This window comes from Mesoplodon densirostris, chromosome 16 (genome assembly GCF_025265405.1).
Source record: "Mesoplodon densirostris isolate mMesDen1 chromosome 16, mMesDen1 primary haplotype, whole genome shotgun sequence".
NCBI lineage: Eukaryota > Metazoa > Chordata > Mammalia > Artiodactyla > Ziphiidae > Mesoplodon > Mesoplodon densirostris.
Genome location: NC_082676.1, coordinates 15,904,939 through 15,929,709, shown reverse-complemented (window position 1 = coordinate 15,929,709; position 24,771 = coordinate 15,904,939). Strand labels below are relative to the sequence as shown.

Below are 24,771 nucleotides of genomic sequence, written 5' to 3'. Positions count from 1 at the left end.
ACCGCGTTTCCTGCTCTTGGCTCTAAGGCCCTGTGAACTGTAACTTCCCAACTGGGCTGTATCTGCACTTGAGCTTTTTGTGGAATGAAGGCTGGTCACCCGACCAGCCTCTTTACCTGTTGCTTTGTGCATTAAACGTGCTGCAAACTCCCTCTTGTCTCCCAGGAGGCCTTCTTGTGTCAGAGGGAGGTGGGCAGAGCAAAGGGTAGCCTTGACTGGGTTGGGGCTTTGGCTGTAAGAAACAGGAACAGAAACCCAAAGGCGTGCTGCACTAACGCACACAGAGGGCGTGTAAACCGTGCACCACACAGAGCAGAGCTGCCAGGAACTGAGCAAGACGACCTGTAAGAGCCCCAGAGGATCAGCTGCCACCCACCAACCGTGCAGCGGGCACTAAGTGGTCGTCACACAGCACTGAAGCTCCTGGTGCCCACGTGTGCATGGGGGTTCTGGATGCCCGGCTTGAGCAGCCTGCAGGGCAGCGTACTCTAGAAGCAGTAACTGCTTCTTTGCTCTGGGCTGGCTGGCTAAGGCGTGTCACAACTCCACTCTCGTAGAAAGGCTTTTGGTTACCTTCCCAGGTTGCGATTTCCAGGTTATGCTGGTCTACCTACCTCCTATGTTTTCATGAGGAAATCAAGCTACTTGCCTTGTGGACCTCAAGAGAAAGTCAGTCTATTGTGACTGGATGTCACCTCTAAACCTGCCTAAAATCAGGTGAGAGTCATGCCTGCTTGCGAGGCAGCAAGAAAAGGGGGTGCAGCTGCTCGCTTTGAAATGGTCCCCAGGCCAGGCCCGTGGAGTTTCTGTGACTCTAAAATCTGCTTCAGCCTAGAGGTCTGGTTGCTCAGAGACTCGGCCCTTGGAGAGGGCGGAAGCAGCGTGCTAACAGCTGAATGTTGCCCAGAACCGAATGGGATGGGGGAGAAAAGGGACAGTAAGAACCCTGGCTGCCCGGCTTTCTGGAGTCAAACTTCTCCATTAAGATGAAAACAATTTAAGCTAAGACACAGTCCAGGCAGGCAGGGGAGGCCGCCCTTCCTTCTGGCCGGATCCTCAGGCGCCCCCAGCCTCACCCATACCACACTTTGTGAGGTTGAATGGCACTTCCTGGCCCTGTCCTCCCAGCAGAGGCCTTCGCCAGTGCTGTTCCGTCTGCTTGGATTGCTCTTCCCTCCCCTCTTCACCTGCTGTGATCCCCACATTAGAACTTAATTCAAACTTGACTTCCTCAGGGACCCCTTTTCCTCCACGGGGTCAAACCTCCCTAGTTGGAGAAAGTGTTGCGACCACTCCTTTAGAACACTTAAGCCGGCTGCAGTTTCACTCTTGTGTGATTAACTTCTTGCATCCCATGGGACGGTCAGCCCTCTGAGAGCAGGGACCGTGTCTATTTGTTCACCGCTGTTTCCCCAGCACTATACGTAGGGCCTGGCCCATGCAGACATTCCAGTAAATCTGATCAAAGAACGGATGAGTGCTCCATAAGCAGTCTTTTTTTTTTTTTTATTATTGCAAAGTTCCAAAATGAACCAAAACTGAAAAAGCATAAATGAAAGTACAACAGACATTTATGTAGAAAATGTTAATGCAGTAGCTTCAACACACAGTTCAACAGAATCTGTCAGTTCAGTTCAGATTAACGTCAACATTATTACAAAGAACTAAGAAGCCTCGAGTCCCTGCCCAGGATCGAAGGACACTGACTTCCAGGAGGCCTTTCTCCCTGTCTCGCCTTCTGAAGTAGCAGCCACACCTTCTGGCTCTTGAAACAGCTCAGGCGCCTCCACGCAGGGGGCGGCAGCACAGAGCCACAGACAAAGCCGGCCAAGGGCCAGGTCCTGCATCCCCACCAAAGGAGGGTTCGGCCAAAAGGCACTGGGGCTCAGAACACAGAGCGCTGTGCCAAGGACCGGGCGGGGACAGCAGCGCTGGAGACCAGCTCAACAGGCTGCTTTGGCTATAGGCGGGTCAGGGCTTCCCAGTGCCCCCCACGCCCCAGCCCAGGTTGCTCAGGTGGACCACGGTGAGGGTGCCTGGTGACGCTGGAAGGGCAACTCGCTCTGGAGCGTGCTGGGCAGAGACAGAGCCGAGGGCCTTGCCTGTGAGGACCTGTGTGACCCGCTCGCTGTCCGCAGCACAGGGAGTTCGGAACAGGGAACTTTCCAACAAAACATCTTGGTTTTGACTAAACTGAGCTTAATTTGAACAGGCAAATCCTCTTGAGGGGTGGGAGGCCATCACGTCTCTGAGGGTCCCGGGAGCAGGCTCGGAGGAAGGTGGTCAGGCAGAGGTGTCCTGCTGCTCCTTTGGGTTTTTAGTTTAAGCTCCGGTTAACCTCCTGCCGCAACTTCTGTGCGGGGCCGTTCCTGGGCTCAATCTGCAGGAGGCTGTTGATGTCCGCAAAGCTGGATTTATAGTCCTGAGAGGAGAGAGAGGGTGTGGGGATGGAGCCCTGGCCCAGGGAGACCAGGCGGGGGTGGAGACCGCTGCTGAGCCCACAGAGGGTTTCTGCACCCCAGCCTGGAGGCCTGCCTGGAGCACCTGGGCCCCTGGACGAGAAGGCACATGGCAGGTACCCCTCACCGTGACCTGCTCTGGAAGGGCCAGCACAGGCACAACTGGCCGTGGCTCTGCTGGTGCCTCCGGCCAGAATCTCTACCTTGAGTGCCTTGTAGGCTTGAGCCCGTCGGTACAACGCCTTCACGTTCTTCCCATCCAGCCTGAGGGCTTCCGTGCAGTCCTTCACGGCCTCCTTGTACTGCTTCAGCACCAGATGGCAGAGCGCCCTGAGGGGGAAGAGCGGACCACGCAGCAGCCTGAGGAGCGCCCCCTGGCTCCCCGAACGCACCGTGCTGGGGGCTTCCTACCTCCCTCAGTCCTCACAGCCGCCCAGCCCCCTTCTGCAGAGGTGACGCGGCTCAGAGGGCTGAAGGGACGCGCCAAGCTTCCACCAGTACCGAGGGGCAGACCTGGGACCCAACCCGGGCTCGAACGACTCGAGATCCTGACCGTGTTCGGTGCTATTGTTGTGTCCGCCTCACGCGCCCACACTGTACTCTTTCAAGCGAAAAAAGGCTTCCCGAAATGCTCCCCTTGATAAAAAATTATCTGCCTCAAGAAAAAAACAAATACCAGGCTCTAAATACCAGGCATGCTGACATGTTAGGGGTGAAATGTAAAGATGTCTACAACTTATGCATCAAAGACGGTAAGACGGATCAGTAGATGGCTATAGTGACAAAGCAAATATAACAATGTTCTTTTTAACTGAAGCGTACTTGATTTTATAATAATGTTTACGAATTTAATTGGGAAGTGAATGGGTGTTCAATACGTAATTCATCCAACTTACATTTTGAAAATTGTCACATTCTGCATCAACGGGGGAAAAGTATATATCTGTATCTCTCTCATTCAATTTTAGTCCTTTCCCCCAAAGATAATCACTAAAAACAAGAGATATCCATTCCACCTCACTTTTTTTTTTTTTTTTTGGCGGTACACGGGCCTCTCACCGTTGTGGCCTCTCCCGTTGCGGAGCACAGGCTCCCGATGCGCAGGCTCAGCGGCCGTGGCTCACGGGCCCAGCCGCTCCGCGGCATGTGGGATCTTCCAGACCAGGGCACGAACCCGTGTCCCCTGCATCGGCAGGCGGACTCTCAACCACTGCGCCACCAGGGAAGCCCTCCACCTCACTTTTTAATGGATACATAGTATTCACTTGTATGTACCATAATTTATTTTATTAATTCCTTATCAGTAGACATTTTTCACTGTTTCCAGTTTATAAATAAACGATGCTACCATGAACGTGCTTGCGCATAAATCTCAGACGCCTATTAGGAGGACTGCTGCATCAAAAGGTACATACATTTAAATTTTTGATTGTCACCAAAATGCTCTCCAAAAACCAGCTGACCCTTGAGGAACACGGGTTTGAACTGCGCGGGTCCACTTATACGCAGATTTTTTTCAGTAACAAATTCAAGAGTATTACACCATCTGCGTTTGGTGGACTCCATGGATGCAGCAGAACCGCAGATACGAGAGGACGACTGTAAATTATGCTGAGATTTTCTGACTGCAAGGAGGGTCAGTGCCCCCAACAGCCGCCTTGTTCAAGGGTCAAGTGGACTTAAGAACAGTTACTAACAGAGACTATTTTCCTGCAACTGTACCAACCCCGGGTCTCAACCTTTAACTTCTGCCAATATGGAAGAAAATAGCATGTTTTAATGCAGTTGCTTTAAATATAGGTAAAGCTGAGTGTCTTTACATAAGATTTTTAAAACTTATGAAATAAAATTTATCCAACTTCTTTAATGACTTCTGTGGGTCCCCCTCCACCACCACCAAATACCTTCCCCACTGCAAGATAATTAACCCACACGCTGTTCTAGAACTTAATGGTTTTACTTTTTACATTTGAAACTGGGATCCACTTAGAATTTATTTTAAAATAAGGAGTGAGGGTAGGGATTCGGGTTCCTTTTGAACTCTCTCCAGCCAACCCAACACCATTTACTGGATAATTCCTCTTTTTCCCACACTTTATCATATCTAAATTCTCTTATGCTGTTATTCTTTTCCTGACAAATTATGGAATTATTACCAAGAATGTAAAAAAACTCTAGTATTTTCACTGAGATTGCATGGAACTTATAAATCAACTTAGAAAAAGCTTCTCCTTGTAACAGTTTAAAAGCAGGCACAAATTCTGTGGCATTCTTTCCATTGAAGAGGTCCTGTGTTCTTTCCTCTTGAATGTAGGCAGGTTCTGTGACTGTTCTGACCAACAGAGTACAGAGGAACGTATGAGTCCCAGTGGTAGGCTACAGAGGTCTTGTAGCATCAGCCTGTTCTCTGGGAACACTTGCTCTTGGAGCCTTTAGCTGCTAGGCAAGAAGCCAACTATCCTGAGGCCACCATGCTGTGAGGACACTCAAGCCAGCATATGTGACAAGGCTGCCAGGAGAAAAGAAAAAAGGCTCCAGCTTGCTCTATCAGTTCCATTCTCCAGCCATTTCAGTCATCCCAGCCCCGGTGCCAGATATGCAGGAGAAGTGTTTAGATGACTCCAGTCCCAGCTACCATCTTGCTGACCCTGAATGACAGACCCTGAGTAAGAACTGCCCTTTCCGAATTCCTGGCTCACGAATCATGAGCAAAATAAAACAGCTGTTGTCAGCCACTAAGTTTTAGAATAGTAGTCCCTGATCTAAATTTGAACATAGAAGAATTCTAAGAAAACCAGTGTTCTCTCAATGGACTCTGGTAATTTAAAGAATTAGCCAAATTTCTGGGAAGTAGAGGAACCACGGTATAAGCATTAGGTACTATTTGGTGACTTCCGAACATAAATGTTGCAATGAAAATGATTATATATGAACTCCAAAGGTTATATTCAAGATGTGAAAAACGCAGAACTTTGGCCTATAAAAAAACACCCTTGGCTTTTGGTAAACAGAATGATTTTGTATCCAATCAGAAGGGTTTCCGTTATGAAGGAGACAAGTGAGTGAAAAGGAACTCAAGCTCTGGAGTATAAACACCTGACTTAAATCGCAGCTCCACCATGTATTAGTGGTTTAACTTTGTGATCATTTAATTCATCTTTCTGAGCCCGTTTTCTCTTAGGTAAACTGGGACCATGACCTAACCTGAAGGACTGCTGTGAGTACTAAATGAGACTCTTCTGGAGGTCCATTCAGGGCCTGGCAAATTGTAGGTGCCAAGTACCTGACAGTGATATCCACTCAGGTATCAACTGTACAGACAGAACCGGAGCCTGAGATGATGCACTGGTCCATACAGATGCATATGTACGAAGTGGAGCATTAAAATGGCATCCAGGATGTGGTATATTCCGCCACAATGGATAGAAAATTGATCTGTATAAAGTTTTCAGTCTTCTAAATTAAATTTATACAATCAATGTAATTACAGCCAAAAGCCCAACAAGATACGGTTTGGAATTTATCACAGTGAACCTAAGGTTGAGCTAGAAGATCAAAGCTGGGAAAATAGCCAGGGATACTCTGATTAAGAAGATTAAGGAAAAGACCAGCCCTACAAGATATATTGCAAAGCAATAGTAATTAACAGTGTGGCACAGACACATTTGCATGAAAATCAGTATTTAAATAAAACACTGTCCTGAATGTGGTAAAAATCCAGGAAAATGGGTTAATAGAGGTCTCCAGCAACATGAGGTAATGAGCAAGACCAGAGAGCCCACAGAAAGAGGAGTTAGAAGATGATGCTGGACTTCCCTGGTGGTGCAGTGGTTAAGAATCTGCCTGCCAATGCAGGGGACACAGGTTCGAGCCCTGGTTCAGGAAGATCCTACGTGCCGCGGAGCAACTAAGCCCGTGCGCCACAACTACTGAGCCCGCGCGCCACAACTACTGAAGCCCGTGCTCTGCAACGAGAAGCCACTGCAATGAGAAGCCCGCACACCGCAACGAAGAGTAGCTCCCGCTCGCCGAAACTAGAGAAAGCCCACGCGCAGCAACGAAAACCCAACACAGCCAAAAATAATTAAAAAAAAAAAAAAAAAAGATGCTGCTGCACAAACATGAACAAAGGGGCTGCAGCCCTTTTTCCCGAGTTAGCCTGGCTGACTGAGGCACCTGGGTCCAATCGGCCAGTAAAACTACAGATCCAAAATGCCAAAATCCATGCTTTACAACTAAAAGTTCCCTTTTCAACTCATTCGGCAGCAAAACCTGACCTGAACTTACATGAGGCTGCTTAGTCTTTCTTTACACCATTCCATGTGATCCTGGAATTTCACTATGTTTCACTGCAGAAACACTGAACGATTAACTTCTGCGAGCTGCCCAGACCCTGCTGGAGTGTTATGTGACTCAGCATATGCACTATGATACCTTCCTAAAATCGGAAACACATTTTATCCCAAGAGTTTTGGATAAGGAACGGTTAGCCTATAGGAGACCCAAGATTTCTGAAATAAAGAGTAATGTTGGGAAGGAGAAACAGACTCACAAAATTTATTAACGTCTTATAACAGATGTTTGGATCAGATTCTGGTCCCTTGCTGAATGTTTCAAGCTTCTGACAATAAAACTAACAGCTCTCACTGGAGCCAGGTTCCAATTCTGTCTCCGCCATTTACTGGCTGGGTGAGCTGAGGAAAAGCCCTTCCTGCTCTGAGCCTTGGTTTTCTCAACATTAAAACAAGATGAGCATCTACTACCAATACCTTTGAGGGCTACTGCTGAGCAGGGACTCCTACACAATACAGAGACAGTACCCTGGCTCCCAGGCTCTCACTGTTGGTGGAAAGAATCACCGACCGCTGGCAGAAGCTTAGGGCGCAGGCCCTTCTATAGCGCCGCAAGTCCAACCCCTCAGGCTAGACTGGACCCTTCTCTCTTGCTCAGGCCAGGCAAGAGTTAATCCATACCCTGGGTTCTGCCCTGGTGCTCGCAGACAGACAGTGCCGACATTTCTAACCAGAGGGTCCTGGAGAAGCCCACGGGGTGAGAGTCGGGGACGGTGCAGAGGCTGTGATACTTGTGTTGGGGGTGTGTTTGCACAGCAAGCCCACAGCTTTTACTCACATCCTATGTTTATCTGGTTAATGAAAATTTGGGGGGTGGGGGGGCGAACAAAGCCCAGGCTCCCCTTGGGCACCCCTCAGTTTCTGCCCTTTAAGAGAGTGAGTGCCACTGGCAACGCCCATCTCACCGTGACCAAAGAGTGTGAATGCACATTTTGAGCTGTAACACACAGGCATACCTCGTTTTACTGTGCTTCACAGATATTTTGAAGATATCAAAATTGAAGATTTGTGGCAACGCTGCATCGAGCAAGTCTACTGGCACCATTTTTCCAGCAGCATTTGTTCACTTTGTATCTCTGTTTCACATGTTGGTAATTCTCACAATACTTCAAACTTTTTCATTATGATTATACTCGTTACAGTGATCTGTGATCAGTGATCTTTGATGTTACTACTACGACTTGCTGCTCACATGATGACTGGCAATTTTTAGCAATAAAGTATTGTTAAATTAAGGTACATACGTTGTTTTTTAGACATAATACTATTGCACATTTAACAGACTACAGTATAATGTAAACGTAACTTTTAGATGCACAGGGAAACCCCAAAACTCGTGTGACTCGAGTTATTGCGATATTTGCTTTACTGTGGTGGTCTGGAACTGACCCTGCAATATCTCCGAGGTATGCCTGTACTAGTTAAATGCTGGGATGCAGAGCCCATCACAGTCTAAGAGAAGACTGCGGGAGAATGTTCGGTGTCCTGAAATCCCCCAGGCCAGCCGTGTGGAAGGTACCTGTTGCTGTACGTGGCGGATTCCACGTTACTAAACCAGAGGCTCTCATTGTACTTCTCAATCGCTTGCTTATGGTTCCCCTTCTTTACAAGCTCATTGCCTTCCTCCTTCAGAACTCTGGCTCTCTCCACATCCCCAGCAGAAGGCACTAGATACAAATTCAGAAGAGGAAAAAACCATGGAGCAGGTGTCCAGCTGAGCTCCAGGAGATCTCTTGAGCAGCGTCTCTTCTAAGCCGTCTACAACACTCTGTCCCCAGAGCGTTCCTGCACTGTGTAAAGCATCCTGCCTGAGTAATGAGACCCCCGATCAATGGCTTCTGGGATATTAAACAGCTTTTCCTTTGGAAGAGATGGGACTCCTGATATAAACATACTTATACACACACAATGATAAATACACAATAAAAAGTAACCCAGGTTCTGGCCTCAGCACTGCCACTCAGTAGCTGGAAGTCCTGTGTGACCTACCTAACGCATCTGGACCTCAATTTGCTCACCAAAACATTGGGGGCGATACCTATTCCACACAGGGCTACTGTTAGGATGAAATGTGAGAAAACAGGAGAAAGTGCAGAGCATCCTATAAACTTAAAGCAGGAGAATAAGTGAGAAAGTATTTAAATAAACAAGCATCTGGTAAAAAGGGTGAAGATCTTGGGCTTCCAGAAAAGGGCAGGGGTATCTGCTACTCCTCAGTTGTTTTGGTCTGAGCCTGTGAGTGTTCTCCCCAACTCGACACCTGCAGCTGTGCCCCAGCCTTCGGGGTGGCGGGGTGGGAAGAGGGAGAAAGGGAGAAAAAGAGAGAGAACAAGGTGAAATGCCAGCTGCTCCACCTGGCCTTGGGGCCCTCCACTGCACGGACCCAGTTAATTATTCCAGCCCCAGCTCCCATATAACCTGCTTTTTCAATTTTTAAAAACTATCTTTATAAAATACTCAATATTTATGTCAAGGGTAAGGTTTTAGGAATAAAACTAATACCCTTGAACTCATCCCTCACCTTAAGAAACAGAACATTTACTAAGACCTTTGAAATCCTGTGAGCCTCTCCCGCAATCAATCCACCCCTGGAGGAAACCATTATCCCCAATTCTCTGCACACCAAGCCCCCCGCCCCCGTTTTCTTGGTTAGTTTAACTATATATACAATAGTATCTATAAATTATTTATTGTTTACGTTGTCTTAGAACTTCAAATAAAGGAATATATAATTCTATGTATTCTTTTTCCCCTCAAAATTATATTCCTGAGATTCATCTGTGTGGATGCATATACCTGTAACTCCTTCATTCATTCTCACTGCTGCAATGCAACTGATTTATCCGTTCTACTGTTTATGGAGACTTGGGTTATTTTGCTTTTCGCTCTTACCGAATTATTTTTTTTAATTAAAAAAAATTATTTGTTTATTTATTTTTGGCTGCGTTGGATCTTCGTTGCTGCATGGGCTTTCTCTAGTTGCGGCGAGCAGGGGCTACTCTTCGTTGCGGTGCGCGGGCTTCTCATTGCGGTGGCTTCTCTTGTTGCAGAGCACAGGCTCTAGGCACGCGGGCTTCAGTAGTTGTGGCATGCGAGCTCAGTAGTTGTGGCTCACCGGCTCTAGAGCGCAGGCTCAGTAGTTGTGGCGCACGGGCTTAGTCGCTCCGCGGCATTTGGGATCTTCCCGGACCAGGGCTCGAACCCGTGTCCCCTGCATTGGCAGGAGGATCCTTAACCACTGCGCCACCAGGGAAGTCCCTCTTACTGAATTTCTGCTCTGAACGTCCTTGTACATGTCTCCTTGTGCACACGTGCACGAGTTTCTCTAGGAGAGCCAGTGGGTTGCAATGTGCACACGTCCTCAGCTTCACCTCAGCTCTGCAACGCACCCCACACTGCCCCATGCTCGTCCCCGCTAGCCACCAGCGATGCCCCACCACTTCATTCTCTCACTCCTTCCGCTGCCTCTGCCGAAAACCCCCTTCCCCCTTGGCGCCTGAAGAGCTCACCCTTTCAGCCCAGCTCAACCTGTCACCTCCAGGAGGCTTTCCCCAGCTCTCCCAAGCACACTGATGGCAGTTCCCAATTTGAATTCCTCAAACATTAGAGACGCTGGAGCACCTGTTCTTCCTCCTGTATTTTATTATTTTTTAAGATTTATTGAGATACAATTTATCTACCATAAAATTCACCATTTTAAAGTGTACAAATCACTGATTTTTGTGTATTCCCAAAGTTATGCAACCATTACTACTACCTAATTCCAGGACATCTTCATCACCTCCAAAAGAAACCCCATACCCATTAGCAGTCCCTCCCATTCCCCTGTCCCCATCCTCGGTAACCACCAATCCACTTTCCGTCTTTTAGGATTTGCTACTGTGGACATTTCATCTAAATGGAATCATACAATATGTGCTGTTTTGTGACTTCTTTCACTTCGCATAGTGTTTTCAAGGTTCATCTGTGTTGTACCATGTATCAGAATTTCCTTCCTTTTTATGGCCAAATGATGTTGCACTGTATGGATATACCACATTTTGTTTATCCATTCATCACTTGAGGGACATTTGGGTTGTTTCCACTTTTGGGCTGCTATGAATAATGATGCTGTGAATATTTGTGAACAAGCTTTTATGTGAACATGGGTTCGATTCTCTAGGAGAGGGACTGCCGTTGCGCAGCTCTTAAGTGTATGTTTGTTTTCATGCACCTCATGTGAAGCCCTTTACACACATAAAGCTTTCAGCCCCGGCTTGGGACCTGAGTGAGCAGATAGGAACCTGTCTCACCCACAACACGTGGTGGGGTCCAAGTCAGCTGGAAAGCCCAGCCAGAGTCCCACTAGCAAGTCTTTTTCCTCTCTCCCATGCCCTGAGACGCTCAGTGGTTTCTTCAATTCAAGATGCTGTCTATTTGATAACAATTCAGAGGCCTGGGGTAGGGGAAGTGGTGGCAGGAAAGTTTCTTTTGACACTGATTGTAAGATACCTCCTGATTTCAAAGAGTTAAATTGTTCGGGGAGGGGAGAGGGATTATTGCATTTTTAGACTTGGGGAGATTAGTCTTACATTTAAAGGTTACCCTCAGAGGCCAACACAGCATTTTTATAGAGGAGGGAAAGGAGGGATGGCTCCATAGCTTAGACAACAGTGCAGGCCAGCCCTTACTGCTGAGGCTGCAGCGACAAGGAGTGTAGACACAGAAGCAGCAGGCAAGGCTGCGCGGTGGTCCCTCTACTGAGCATCTCCGATGTGGCCTCCGGGGGCAGCCCGTGGAGAGAAAGGTTACTCTGTGCTACATCAGACACTAAGCAATAGGGATCTGTTCCTTAATTCTCCATACCATGGTGTCACAGGAAAGGCTGAGGAGCTCCAAGTGGCAGAGCCCAGAGAACTCTGGACTCCAAGCCCAACCCTGTTCCTTCCATAATGCCATGTATTACTTCACCTCCCTGGGCCTTGGTTTCCCGATCTGTGCAGTCAGGAGAGTGATCCCTTCCCTGCCTGAGTCACTGTCATTATCAGGACCAAACAAAACGAGTTAATAGGGAGGTGAGCACCCTTGAAAATGAAGGACACATGTGGGTGATGATGTATCCTGGGCCTGGATTCATTTAAGCTCGCTGATCTATTCATGCCACAGATATTAATAAGCACCCGGTTATAGTTCAACCTCCACTACCTCTTAAAGTAACGACCACTACATTTTTATTACCTACTGCACACTTTGTTATCTAAGTCACTCTAATTTCAGAAGAAGTTCCTTAGGCTTCCCTCCTAGTACTCATGCCTCCTACTCCCTGCCCAATACTCACGCCTTCCTGAAACCTGGGTCTTTACGGTGGTCTCCTTCTCAGGACTGTTTTGACGCATTATTGTCTTGGCCTTCCTCCTGTATTTTAAATTGCTCTGTTTATGTGTCTCAGTCTCTCACTGGGCCGAGAGCTTCCCGAGGGCCTCTCTGGGCCACACTGCTCAGCACAGGGCCTGGGACACACCTGGCTGTGACTCCAACAAAAGAATGAAGCAAATGGTAGGTGCACTGAAGGCGTCGAGTTCATTAGCGCCCCACGTTCTCGTTCTAGGGAGGGAATTCTCCCCATGGCCAGATAGGTTTCCTCCTGGGAAGGGGAACGACTCCTGCCCTCCTGTACACCCGATGCAAGGCTCCAGCCCCGCCTCCTCTGCACCTGCCATCCTCAAAACCTCACTTGCTGGGCTGGGAGGACTCCCCTGGAACATTATTAAGAGTTTCCAGTTGCCCCTGCCTGGAGAAGGGCCTCCTGTTTTTATAGAGCTGAGGTGGACTCATTATAAGAGTTTCCAGTTGCCCCTGCCTGGAGAAGGGCCTCCTGTTTTTATAGAGCTGAGGTGGACGGTCTCCTGTTTGGGGCTACCTGGCTTTGATCTCCCGTCTCTTACTCATCCTCCTCCAGGGACTCATACAGTGTGTGTGTTCCTCTAGCTATGGAGGTGGAGCAGATGGCAGAGAGCTGAGCTCATCACAAAATCTCAAGCCCTGGTCACAGTGACTAGTGTAGGGAATGGCCTGTGACCACATAAGGCCAAAATAAATTAAGAAAAGAGGAGCTAGGGATTTGGGGGAAAGAAACCCTCTCTTAGGTAGCTATCAGAAAAAGAACTCCTTCTCTCCCTCTGGGTCATGAGGCATGGCACATGGATGCGAGTCAGTGAACTGCTACAGCTATTGTACTACCTTGGAGGGAAGACTGCCTGCAGACAAAGCCGATACACATTAGAGAAGAGCGCAGACAGAAGTGCAGAGAAATGGAGCCAGAGTCTGATGATGTAGTGAGCTGCTGGAGCAAGCCGTGCCTGAACCTGAACTCCAGGCCTTTCAGTTATATGGGCCAATACATTCTCTTTATTATTTTTACCACATGAAGTTTTTCTGTTCTTTCAACCAAAAACATCCTACATGATACATCCAAATGCTGCCAGAGGTATGAGAAGGAAACTAACACTGGATACCTGTGCACGAGGCTGGGAGTTCAAGGAGCCTCACATCACCTAATCCCTACACCTGTGGGGTAGGCTTTCTCATCGCCCACTGTAGAGCTGAGGAGACAATCTCTAGGAGGTTAAGACTTTTTTGTTTTGTTTTTTTTACTTTGTTTATAGGATTTTAAAAAGAACTCATCTTACACGAGGCCAATTTTTACAGGATTACTCTAAAGAAAGTGGCTCTGGGGAGACTGGACTCTCTCTGGGCAGGAAGTCACAACTTACCTCTGCTCTTCGTAGCTGTGGTTTCTTTGGATTTGCTTTTAGCTGTCTCTTTGCAGTCTTCCGAAGGCAAACACTCCCACCTCTTCTGAGCGGAAAAAGGCACCAAGGGGATAGGGGGCAGCTTCTGGCGCCACTCGGGCCCAAAGGAGTCCATAAGAGCTCTGGTCATTCTGGAAAGGCAGGCAGGATCACAGTGAGGTTTCCAGCTGGGTCAGGAAGATATTCCTCCTCTCGTAAGCCCAAAGGAGGTATACGAGAGGCAGTTATCACCTGCCCCTGGTTTGAACCATCTCTTTGTACCCTTCTGACTCGCAGCAGGAATGGAACAGGAGCCTGCCACCATATACGTCTTCAGGTCGGCCACCACGACACTCCCTCCCTGCCTGGCCCTCGCTTGCCCGCGCTTGTCACACTTCGTTAACTTCAAAGGGATGATCTGGTGCTTGCTAAGGTAATTTAAACCTGACCCCCAAGGGACCATGCATGCCCCAAGAACCACGTTTTATATTTTCTTAATGAATCTATTACAAGGCCATGCAAACACCTGACATTTGATTAACGCTCAGAGATTTTTTAAAAAATGCAAATCTTATGTCATTCAAATTTTAAAATCTTTCAGTTGTTCCCATTTCACTAGGCTGGCAGGGCCTGAGACCTGGTGCCCTCCCACCCCTCCGTTTTTACTGTGTGCCACACTGCCTCTCGATCCTCACGTTCAAGCCTTTGCATGTGCTCTCCCCTCCCCCCAGAAGAATCTCCTCCACTTCCCATTCCCCACTCCCACCTTCTAGGCTCAGGGACCATGCTGGTTTTGTTAACTGATTTCCAGCACCTGGCACATTACCTGGCACCCACGAGGGCCCATTAAGTAGGTGCTGGGTGAGTACATGAAGCTGACTGTAACTTCTGCTCCTACAACAATGTTCCTGTGTTACTAGAATGAAAAGCTCACAGACTGATAGCACTACATACTCAGGGGCTCTAAGCCCCCAAAGCTGTTTTTCTGATCGGCCCAGCTGCTTCAAAACTCTACCCTCCTCCACCGTGCTCCCTAACCCTCCTCCTTGGACTTCCTCACACCCTAAACACAAACCTACCTGCACGGGCACACAAAAATTCCTATTTCTCTCCCATCAAAACAGAAGAGCTGGGCTTCCCTGGTGGCGCAGTGGTTGAGAGTCCACCTGCCGATGCAGGGGACACGGGTTCGTGCCCCGGTCCTGGAGGATCCCACGTGCCGTGGAGCGGCTGGGCCCGTGAGCCATGGCCGCTGAGCCTGTGAGTCCGGAGCCTGTGCTCCGCAATGGGAGGGGCCGCGGCAGTGAGAGGCCCGCGTACCGCAAAAAACAAACAAACAAACAAAACAAAACAAAAAAACAGAAGAGCTGACAGGGCCAATCCCTCCACCTCGGCTCGGGATCCATCTTTCCCTGCCTCTCTTGGGCCGCAATTGGCCGGCACTGCCCTCTCCCACATCTGCATCCTTTCTCTCTACCGACCCCACCTCTCAGCAGCTAGCTCCCTCCTCCCGGACGGACCCCCGACAGGCAGCTACACTGCTCTGCCCTTCCCGGCCTGGCTCCTTAAGCCCACTGCCATTTGGCTTCTGACCCCATTGAACTGCTTCCATCAGAATCACCGGTGACTTCATTCCTACACCGAGTCTACTTAAGCTCATCGAAACACCTGATCCGAATGACGTCTTCATCCCCCTGAAACGCTCCTGCCTTCGCGATACTAACTGCTCTAGTGTCCTCCTCCCGCTCCCGCTGCTGTTCCTCTGTGCGTCCCTCGAATGTTGGATTCCTCAAACTCCATCCTCTTCCCCCCACACACATCTGCTGTGGTACTCTGTTTTTTTCCCACAACCTCAAGCCGCCCCTATGCTGATGACCTTCAGATCTCTATGTTCGGCCCGTATTTTTCCTCCTTTGCTCTGAATGCATGTAAATGTCCAGCCAGCTTCTTGCTTCTCTGGTCTCCGCCCCACAGTCACCTACAACTCAGGGTGTCAACCACCTGGACGCCTCCTCTCTTCTTCCCTTCCCCCCACCCTCCAACCGCCAACACTTGTTGAAATACCACCTGAATGTCCCCTGAATTGGTCCCACTGCTCTCTATCCAGCATCTCTTCTGGATTACTGCCCACCCCATTCCTATTCTGTTCTCCTTCATGTTCGACACACAGCGGGCAGCCACTCAGCTTTTCTCTCAAATCTGCTCATGTTGTCCCCCTGCTAAAGACCCTTTCACGATGCCTCAACTGTGTCTGGATTAAATCCAAGCCCCTGGACACAAGGCCCTGTGTGATCTGGCCTCACCATCCTTCTGGAACCGAGCCGCTCGCGTGCAGCACCGTGAGCAGTGGAAGTCTCACAATCCCTCTAACGCCTCCTACTCACTGACCTTGCACAGGCTGCACATGCTCCCTGCTGGCCCCTGGCCCAGAGCACTATCCATCTCTCTGTCTCAGCTCACCTTCTCTGGGAAGCCCTCTCTGGACTCCCCCTGGCTGTTAGGTGCCTTCTACCACAGCACTCATCACGCTGCAGGTTTGCCTGTGACTGACTGCCGTCCTCCTGGAGACCAGGAGCTCTACTAGGGCAGGAAGAGGTATGTCTCAGTCATCAGCCCAGGCCCTAGTGCAAAGTCTGGTACATAAGTGGCAGATTTTGTTGAATGATAGAGACTAAAAGGAAGCAGAGAGAAAACAAGTCAAGCCAGAAAGGACGCACTAAACAGATACCATGGAGTCCTGGTTCAGGGTTTCTGTTAGTGTGGTGTCTGGCTTTCTAACAGACCATGCAAAGAGGGGAAACATGACCAGTTACCCAAATGAGGGCATCTGCTCAGAAGACCAGAAAGACATTTCACCTGAGGGGTCTTGTGAAGGGGTCACAGAGTACAATATACTGAACCATATCCACAAACAACAGCCCTACAGCCTGGGGTGACAGCTGCTTGTTCTGTGTCTTACTTTCCCCACTCTAGTTAGCTCTTTGGAGCAAGTGGGGTCTACCTCTTTTTTATATCGGTATTCCCCACTGAACCCGGCTTAAACAGAGCTCAATTAAGTACTACTGTGTGAATGCATTTGAGCATCTAGGCAAAAAACAAACAAACAAAAAAACCCCAAGACCCCACAACTCAGTAATTCTGACCCCTTAAAAACCTGCTAAAATACAACAGCAGACTGTCCTTCCACACTTTCTGCACATGCTCATTAGGAGTTTCTAAGCCTAGCCCAAAGGGATCCTCCCAGAAGACGACCAAAGCAATGGTTCCAAGCTAATCAGGGAGGACAGGACATCTCGGAGAAACTGACCACAGTGACTCGGGCTCACCTGCTGCTGCCTTCCAAGGCTGATGTCACACTGTCATCAATCTGCAGCACAGTCAGGTAGTCCATGTAGGCCAGGGTGTACTTCTCCAGAGCCTCGTAGGCTGACGCTCGCCGCAGCAGGGGCTTCATGCCAAAGGGAACCAAGGCCAGCGCTCTAGGACAGGAGGCAGAAATGTCATCAGGCTGTTGAGTCATCAGGGCTCCTCGCCGCAGTTCCTTCCAGATGGGGCATCTGCAGCACTCAGTACATGGGAGGTCACTTCTGACAAGACGATGCTAGACGGTGAAGTCTTAGAAGAGGGACTTTTCAACTTAGACTGAAGTGGAATAGGGAAAGAGGGCAGAGAACCACTACTATTGTGAAATGTGTGCGCGTGTGCATCGATTTTTATAGCTGCAATCCCCCGAAATCAAGAATAAGTGCCTTGTAGCTTTCATGCTTCTATGTTTCTACAGAGCGTGGCCAAGTGGGAATAACGAACAGGCTTTGGAGTCAGATGGAGCAGTGTCTGAATTCCACCTCTGCCACTAACCATGTGACCCCAGGCAAATCACTCTACAGCCTCAATCCTCCACAACCCAGTTCTAGCCTGGGAAGGATGACTGACTTACCCTACAGAGTGCTCATGAGCGCTCCACGAAGGAAACCTGGCACAGGGCCTGGTACAAATCAACTGAGCACAGGCTCCACGAGCATGCTCACCTTTCTCCTCCTCTCCCACCTATCACCAGGGCATGAATCTAAGGCAATGTCACAGGATATCAGATCTGAGAACACATTAAGGTACATGTGCTAGTTTAGCGACGACCATGAAGGCAATCTCAGACTGGCTTGAAGAAGAAAGTATGAAGAATTGTTTAACGTCCTCTACATCTGGTCACTGCTTACTTCTTTCGAGGCTATCTATTAACCTCCCTCCCTCTTTCTTTCTCTCCCTCCCTCCCTCTCTCACCCACATCTACCCCAGAAAAAAACCTGAGCAAGCCAGTTACTAGTCTGCAACTCTACCTCATTCCCAGGTCCCAAATTTCACAAAGCCTTAAAGGCCGACCTCTAACTACCCACCCTACTCCTTTCAGCAGCAGAGCTGAGGCTCCAAAGACACAAGTCAGGGGCCACAAGGACCAAAGAGAGCTTCCTATTCTCAGTGACCTGCTGACACTTAGTGACATTTCCTAATATCTGTCGCAGAGGTAACTTGGTGGGACCAGAGAAGCCCAGCCTCCCCTCCTGAGCCCCCAGCACCCCAAAGTCAGCCCTGCCCGCTCACGAAGTGCAGTCCTTGATGCAGTCTATGCAGTTCCCGTCCTTCAGGTGGCACGCTGCTCGGTTGGAGTAGAGAACACTTTCTTTTTCTGGGTCTGAAGAACCTGCCCAAGTGGAAGCAGAAAGTGCACTATTAACAGGCTGGGAAATGGATGCCCCAGGATATCAGGAGTGCATCCACACCCTGAGTTCTCTGGGCTTTAGTAAAGGGCTGCAGAGATGACTGTAACCCATTCAGGCTTGTTGGTCTGATGGGCTGGCAAGTCTGTCAAGGGAGTGAGAACACCCAGCTTCCTGCCATTCACAGGGAATCAAGCATCTGCTCATGCACTCAGTCCAGCATTGAACTTGGTACCAGGCCAAAGATCAAAATGAAATAGCTCAAAGAAATCCATGCTGTAACTACCTGGGGTGTGTGTGTGTTAATCTTAGTACAAGAAGCGTGTAAATCCAATAAAGAAGAAAGAGACGAAAATGTCATAAATGCTATGACAAATGGACTGAACAAGTGTTATGGGGACACAAAAAACTAATTCTACTTGCTCAGAGAGGACTCTGCCAAGTCCTCTGGGTCTGGCAGGACTACAGAGAACTTAATCAGCAGAAGGGCTCAAGCTATCCCATGGGGAAGAGAATCATTACTGCCTTTCCTTAAAAGCAGTCCTTATCCTTAGGAATCTCAGAAAGCTCAAGTCCTTTACTGTGGCCACAAGGATTTTCATTTTTAAAAATAATTTTTCAACCACTTCATACCCACTAGCATGAGCCATAATGAAAACAAACAAAAAGTGGAAAACTGTCAAGTGTTGACCCAGTGATTCCGATCCCAGGCATATACCCAGAACAGAAAACAAGCTCTCCTTTGAAAATTGTGAAACATATGGAAACCAGTATAACAGACAGTTGATGTTCATCACTAAACTCAGCATACAATCTATTTGTTTATACCTTTTTGTTTTTGATATGACTAAAGCTCCACTCATCCCCACCCTTTTCCCTTTGCCCCCTTCCCAGTCCCCCAGAGGTTGGCATAATCCTGAAGTTGGTATGTCACATTCTCATGTATGTCTATCTTTATTACATAGGTATTCACAGGCAAGACACAATATCACTTTCTATCTTTTTTTTTTTTATTTTTTTTTTGGCCATGTCGCACGGCATATGGGATCTTAGTTCCCCGACCAGGGATCAAACCCTCACCCAGTGCAGTGGAAGCGCAGAGTCTTAACCACTGGACCACCAGGGAAGTCCACTTCCTTTTAAAGCTTTTCCTAAGTGGCATAACCACTGGACCACCAGGGAAGTCCACTTCTTTTTAAAGCTTTTCCTAAGTGGCATCATATTGCCTCTCCTGCAGCTTGCCTTTTTCACTAAGTATCATGTTACCATATTGATGCATGATCTCTTTCATTCAATACCAAATATAATAAAATAATCTTCTTTTTTCTCTTATTTTTGCCAGGCCCTGAGTGAGATAGCAAAGTACAGAGATAAGTAAAATACATCCTTGCCCTTAAGAAGCAAGCACAAGTATTCAAAACTTGCAATCCATCTCAAGTTACCAGAGCACGGTTGCTCAGAAAACAGCAGTGGTGTGGTGGAAAGGGCATCAGAACCTACAACCCAGCCTGCGATCCTGCACAAGTCATTCAATCCCCCGATCACATGTGCTCACCTATAAGATGAAGGTATCATTTCACAGACTTGCTGGAAGGGTTTGTTTTATTGGGTTGCTCCCTGCTCTCCTTTCACGATCAGGGAAACTGATCAGAGAAATCAAGGGACTTGCCCATAAATTACCTAGAAAATCAGTAGCAGGATCAAAACCAAATTCTGGTCCTCTGCTGAATCCAGACATCAGGCCACCTCTTCTTGGGGCCCAGAATAAATCCATACAAAAAGACAAGTTTTTCCAGGCCAGCTGGGGTAGGATGAAAGAAAAAGGCAGAAATATCAATACCTCACATTCCTCAGCAACTTTATTAAGTTGAGATGAAGAGCTGGGCCTACAGAGAAGTGTTCTAGAAAAAAAGACGGGGCAGTGGGGCAAAAGAGTGGCTTGAAACTGCAAAAATTCAAACAAAAAAGACTGGAACTTAGAGAGGATTTGGGAAAAAGTCTAGCAAAATGATTAAAAACTTGGACTTGGGAATCGGAGAGACCCACATTCAAATTCTGCCTCTGACATGTCTTCACTGTGTCACCCCAGAAGAGGCAATTTAACTCTTCTGGTTCCCTCATCTATAAAGCGTCTTGCCCATAAGTTAGTATGAAGATAAAAAGGGGTAATGTCGGGCTTCCCTGGTGGTGCAGTGGTTGAGAGTCCGCCTGAAGATGCAGGGGACATAGGTTCGTGCCCCGGTCCAGGAGGATCCCACATGCCGCGGAGCGGCTGGGCCCGTGAGCCATGGCCACTGAGCGTGCGCGTCCGGAGCCTGTGCTCCACAACGGGAGAGGTCACAACAGTGAGAGGCCCGCGTACCGCCCCCCCCCGCAAAAAGGGGTAATGTCTATAATGCCTAGCAAGTACTCAACAAATGCTAGCCAAAGAAATGAGAAAGAGGAGGAAGGCAAAGGGAAAGAGGTACCAACGAGGGGCTGAAAGGGGTTCCAATGAGGCTCTGGGATAAGACATTCTGGAGAGGCTTTGGGCAAAAGGCTGTTGTTAGCTGAAATGAGCCGGAGGCTGGGAGGAACTGGTAACAAAAGGTTACTGCTCTGTTGAAAATTCTCCAGTAGCTTCCCATCAGGGAATAAAACCCAAACTCCTTACCTTGAACTGCTATGTAAAATGCTTACACAATAAGGTTCTTTCTCTGTAACTGACCAAGTCTTACTACTTCCTCCACTGGCTCCCCGTGCTTTGGCTCCTGGAACACACCCGCTGATTCTGTCTGGGGCCTTTGAAATTACGGTTCCTTCCACCTGGAATGCTCGACACCCCAGACTTTGTGCAGTTGACTTCTTCTCACCAAATGTCACTTCTGCAAAGAAGTTGTCCTCGACCTCCCATTCTTCATAAAGGAGCTCCCCAGTCAAACCTATCATATCATCACATCTGTCTTCTTCAAAAGCCCTGATCATTACTGCACAGTTGTTGTTATTTACTAGCTTAAGATCACACCTGTGGCTCCCTCACCAACAAGGATGTATGACCCTTGAGAGAAAGGACCTTCTCCGTCTTATTATACACTCATTACATACAGGTGCTGAACAAATGTTAATTTAAGTAAAGACTGACCCGTTGAGGAGAATGAGAGTTGCCTCAGGGATCAGAATGAGGCCTAAATATCAGAATGGGGTCCAATAGGACAATTAAAAAGCAGGCAGCTCACACACCTATCAGGATGGCCACTATCGAAAGAACAGAAAATAAAATGTGTTGGTAAGGATGCTGAGAAGTTGGAATCATTGTGCCCTGCTAGTGAGAATGTAAAATGGTACAGCTATTATGGAAAACAGTATGGAGGTTCCCTGCCCCCCCAGATTAAAAATACAATTACTATCTGATCCAGCAATCCCACTTCTGGGTATGTATGCAAAAGAATTAAAAGCAGGATCTCGGAGATATCTGCACATTCATGTTCATCATAGCCAAGAGGTGGAAACAATTCAAACATCCATTAACAGATGAATGGATAAAGACAATGTGGTATATCCACACAATGGAATATTATGCAGCCTTAAAAAAGAACGAAAGCCTGTCACATGCTACAACATAGATTATAATGTCATAGAGATTATTCAGTCACAAAAGACAAATACTGTATTATTCCACTCGTTTGAAGTACCTAAAGTAGTCAAAATCACTGACATGGAAAGCAGAAAGGTGGATACCAAGGGCTGGGGGGAGAGGCGGAATCAGTGTTTAGTGGGTACAGAGTTTCAGTGTTGCAAGATGAAAAAGTTCCAGAGATTTGTTGCACAACAACGTGAATATACTTAACTCTACTGAACTCTACACTTACAAATGGTTAAGACGGTAAATTTAATGTTTTTTTACCACTGTAAAAAATGATAAAACATCTATTAATATGGAAATATGTTCCTGTTATGTCATTAAGTAAAAAAGAACCAAGAGGTCTTCCCTGGTGGGGCAGTGATTAAGAATCCGCCTGCCAATGCAGGGGACAGGTTCGAGCCCTGGGCCGGGAAGATCCCACATGCCGTAGAGCTACTAAGCCTGTGCGCCACAACTACTGAGCCTGCAAGCCACAACTACTGAAGCCCGCGCTCCGCGACAAGAGAAGCCACCGCAATGAGAAGCCCGGGCACCACAACCAAGAGTAGCCCCCACTCGCTGCAACTAGAGAAAAGCCCACACGCGGCAACGAAGACCCAACACAGCCCAAACTAAATAAATAAATTTATTTTTAAAAAATCCCCCCCCACACACAAAACCAGTAATAAAACCATGTTACAATAATAATAATAATAAAAGTGGAAAGAAAGGCTGAGGAAGTTTCTCGTAGGATGCCCAAGCTGGGGGAAGGGGGAGGAATGGGCGGGTGGTGGGAGGGCCTGGTTGGCCAGTCGGCCTCGGGTAAGGAAGCCCTAGGTCGACAGGGCCAGAGCGACGTCTGGGTAGCTGGGGTCGGGGGAGACAAGAGGGAGAAGGAGGCCTGGCGGCGAAATGGAGGGCCGGGGTCGCACCTTGCGCCTGCAGCAGCCGTAGCGCGCGGCTGTAGAGTATGGCGGCCTCGGCGAACTGGCCGTTGCGGAAGCTCAGGTTGCCGGCGGCGCGGAGCTCCTCCACAGAGTCTGGAAGTTTGGGGGCCATCCTGGCGCCGGACCGGTAAACTGGGGGGTGGCCTCGGTTCCTGGCGCCGAGGCGTGCCCTACGGTGTCTGGGCGGAAGCACCGGCTGCGAGTATTTGGATGCAACAGCTACACTGGCGCGGAGACGGCGGGACGCAGCGGGGCAGGGGCGGGGCCTGCGCGGGGCCTGCGCGAACCCGAGGCTCCTAGTGCCCCTCCCTTTGCGCATGCTCAGTTCTGACCTAGCGCGGAGCTGCAGTGGGGTCTCCGGAGATGCGGTGGACGTTTTGGCTTGCTAGAACCCTAAGGATGAAACCGTGAACAGGTCCCTGCTTGCCTGGTGTTTACATTCTAGGGGGCCCTGACTTGTTAGTTACCTCATGAGCAAATGAAGACGATAATCTCATAATGTGATTAGTGCTATAAGGAAAACAAAACAGTAATACCATAGAAGGTGACCACGTGGAGACTTTTTAAGTAAGAGGCGTGGGGAAGGCGTCTCCGAGAGACTAATAATTGAGCCGAGACCTGAGACTATTTAGGAAATGCGTTTTCAGACAGAGGGTTAGCAAGTGCAAAGGCGCTTAGGCTGGAAACTGGCACCTAGTTATCTATAGATACTGATTTTATAAATGAATGCACTGAGAGATTGATGTAAATCTTTCACTGAGGGAAGCTAGCTTATCTTCAGACTCATTTGACTTCACCCAATTTTTTTAAGCTGCTTGTTGCTACTTGTGCATATTAAGCTGTTTCTTTTGCTTTTATTTTTTTTATTTTTTTTGCGGTACGCGGGCCTCTCACTGTTGTAGCCTCTCCCGTTGCGGAGCACAGGCTCCGGATGCGCAGGCTCAACGGCCATGGCTCACGGGCCCAGCCGCTCCGCAGCATGTGGGATCTTCCCGGACCGGGGCACGAACCCGTGTCCCCTGCATCGGCAGGCGGACTCTCAACCACTGCGCCACCAGGGAAACCCTCTTTTGCTTCTTAACCTTTGCTTATGCTCTCCTCTTCCTGGAATTCTTTTCCAAACACTTTTTTCTCTTCCGTAATCCTGACTCAACCAATAATCAACTCAGACATCATCTCCTCCATAATCTCCCTCCTCTGCTTTTATTGCTCCCGGATTTTATTCCTAATTTAGCTCATTCTGTGATTGTCAGTGTCGATGAAAATTAATCAATAGTCAATCTGTGAAAGAAGTGGAAAATTTTATTTGAGCCAAGTTTGAGGATTGTAACCTGGGACGAGCACCTCAGCTCTGAGAACTGTCCCCCCATTAGAAGTCAAGGCACAGTTAGATAAGTTTTTTGAGACAGAGGGCAAGTGTCATTGTGACCCCCTACAAGATCAAGAAGGAATGTTATCTTTTAAGAAGTTGTCTTGGGCTTCCCTGGTGGCGCAGTGGTTGAGAGTCCGCCTGCCGATGCAGGGGACTCGGGTTCGTGCCCCGGTCTGGGAAGATCCCACATGCCGCGGAGCGGCTGGGCCCGTGAGCCATGGCCACTGAGCCTGCGCGTCCGGAGCCTGCGCTCCGCAACGGGAGAGGCCACAACAGTGAGAGGCCCGCGTACCGCAAAAAAAAAAAAAAAAAAAAAAAAGAAGTTGTCTTGATGCTAGGAGAATGTTGCTTTTTATGGTTGAGCAGGTATTTCTGCTGATGGGGAGGTTTGGTTGATGCATAACGCAGATACACAATACTCAGTAGCGGGGAGAGAGGAGGCCAAAGGGCAGAGAAAAAATTTTTATGTTCAAATTTTTGTCTTGCCATAAAATATGAATTTTATTTCACATCAGTTTACAATTTTTCTCAGACTATGTGGCCTTTAAAGGCAGGAAG

At 48.4% G+C, this 24,771-nt stretch overlaps 1 protein-coding gene across 1 annotated transcript; it reads right to left on the bottom strand.

The window, feature by feature from the left end:
- Positions 1-1,596: 1,596 nt before the first annotated feature.
- On the bottom strand, positions 1,597-23,087 carry TOMM34 (translocase of outer mitochondrial membrane 34). The gene is made up of 7 exons (XM_060078585.1): positions 22,827-23,087; positions 18,178-18,277; positions 16,908-17,060; positions 13,564-13,733; positions 8,331-8,478; positions 2,663-2,789; positions 1,597-2,422 (listed from the first exon to the last, which is right to left on the bottom strand). The coding sequence occupies exons 1-7, from the start codon at positions 22,951-22,953 to the stop codon at positions 2,318-2,320; spliced, it is 930 nt and encodes a 309-aa protein (XP_059934568.1). The 5' UTR covers positions 22,954-23,087; the 3' UTR covers positions 1,597-2,317.
- Between the last annotated feature and the right edge of the window lie 1,684 nt (positions 23,088-24,771).

Excerpts from the sequence above, each read along its gene's own strand:
- TOMM34 (XM_060078585.1), bottom strand. The coding sequence starts at position 22,953 with ATGGCCCCCAAACTTCCAGACTCTGTGGAGGAGCTCCGCGCCGCCGGC. Across the intron at positions 2,790-8,330 it reads TCCGCCACGTACAGCAACAG|GGCGCTCTGCCATCTGGTGC; the intron begins GTACCTTCCACA and ends CTTCCCCCTCAG. Across the intron at positions 2,423-2,662 it reads AAGCCTACAAGGCACTCAAG|GACTATAAATCCAGCTTTGC; the intron begins GTAGAGATTCTG and ends CTCTCCTCTCAG.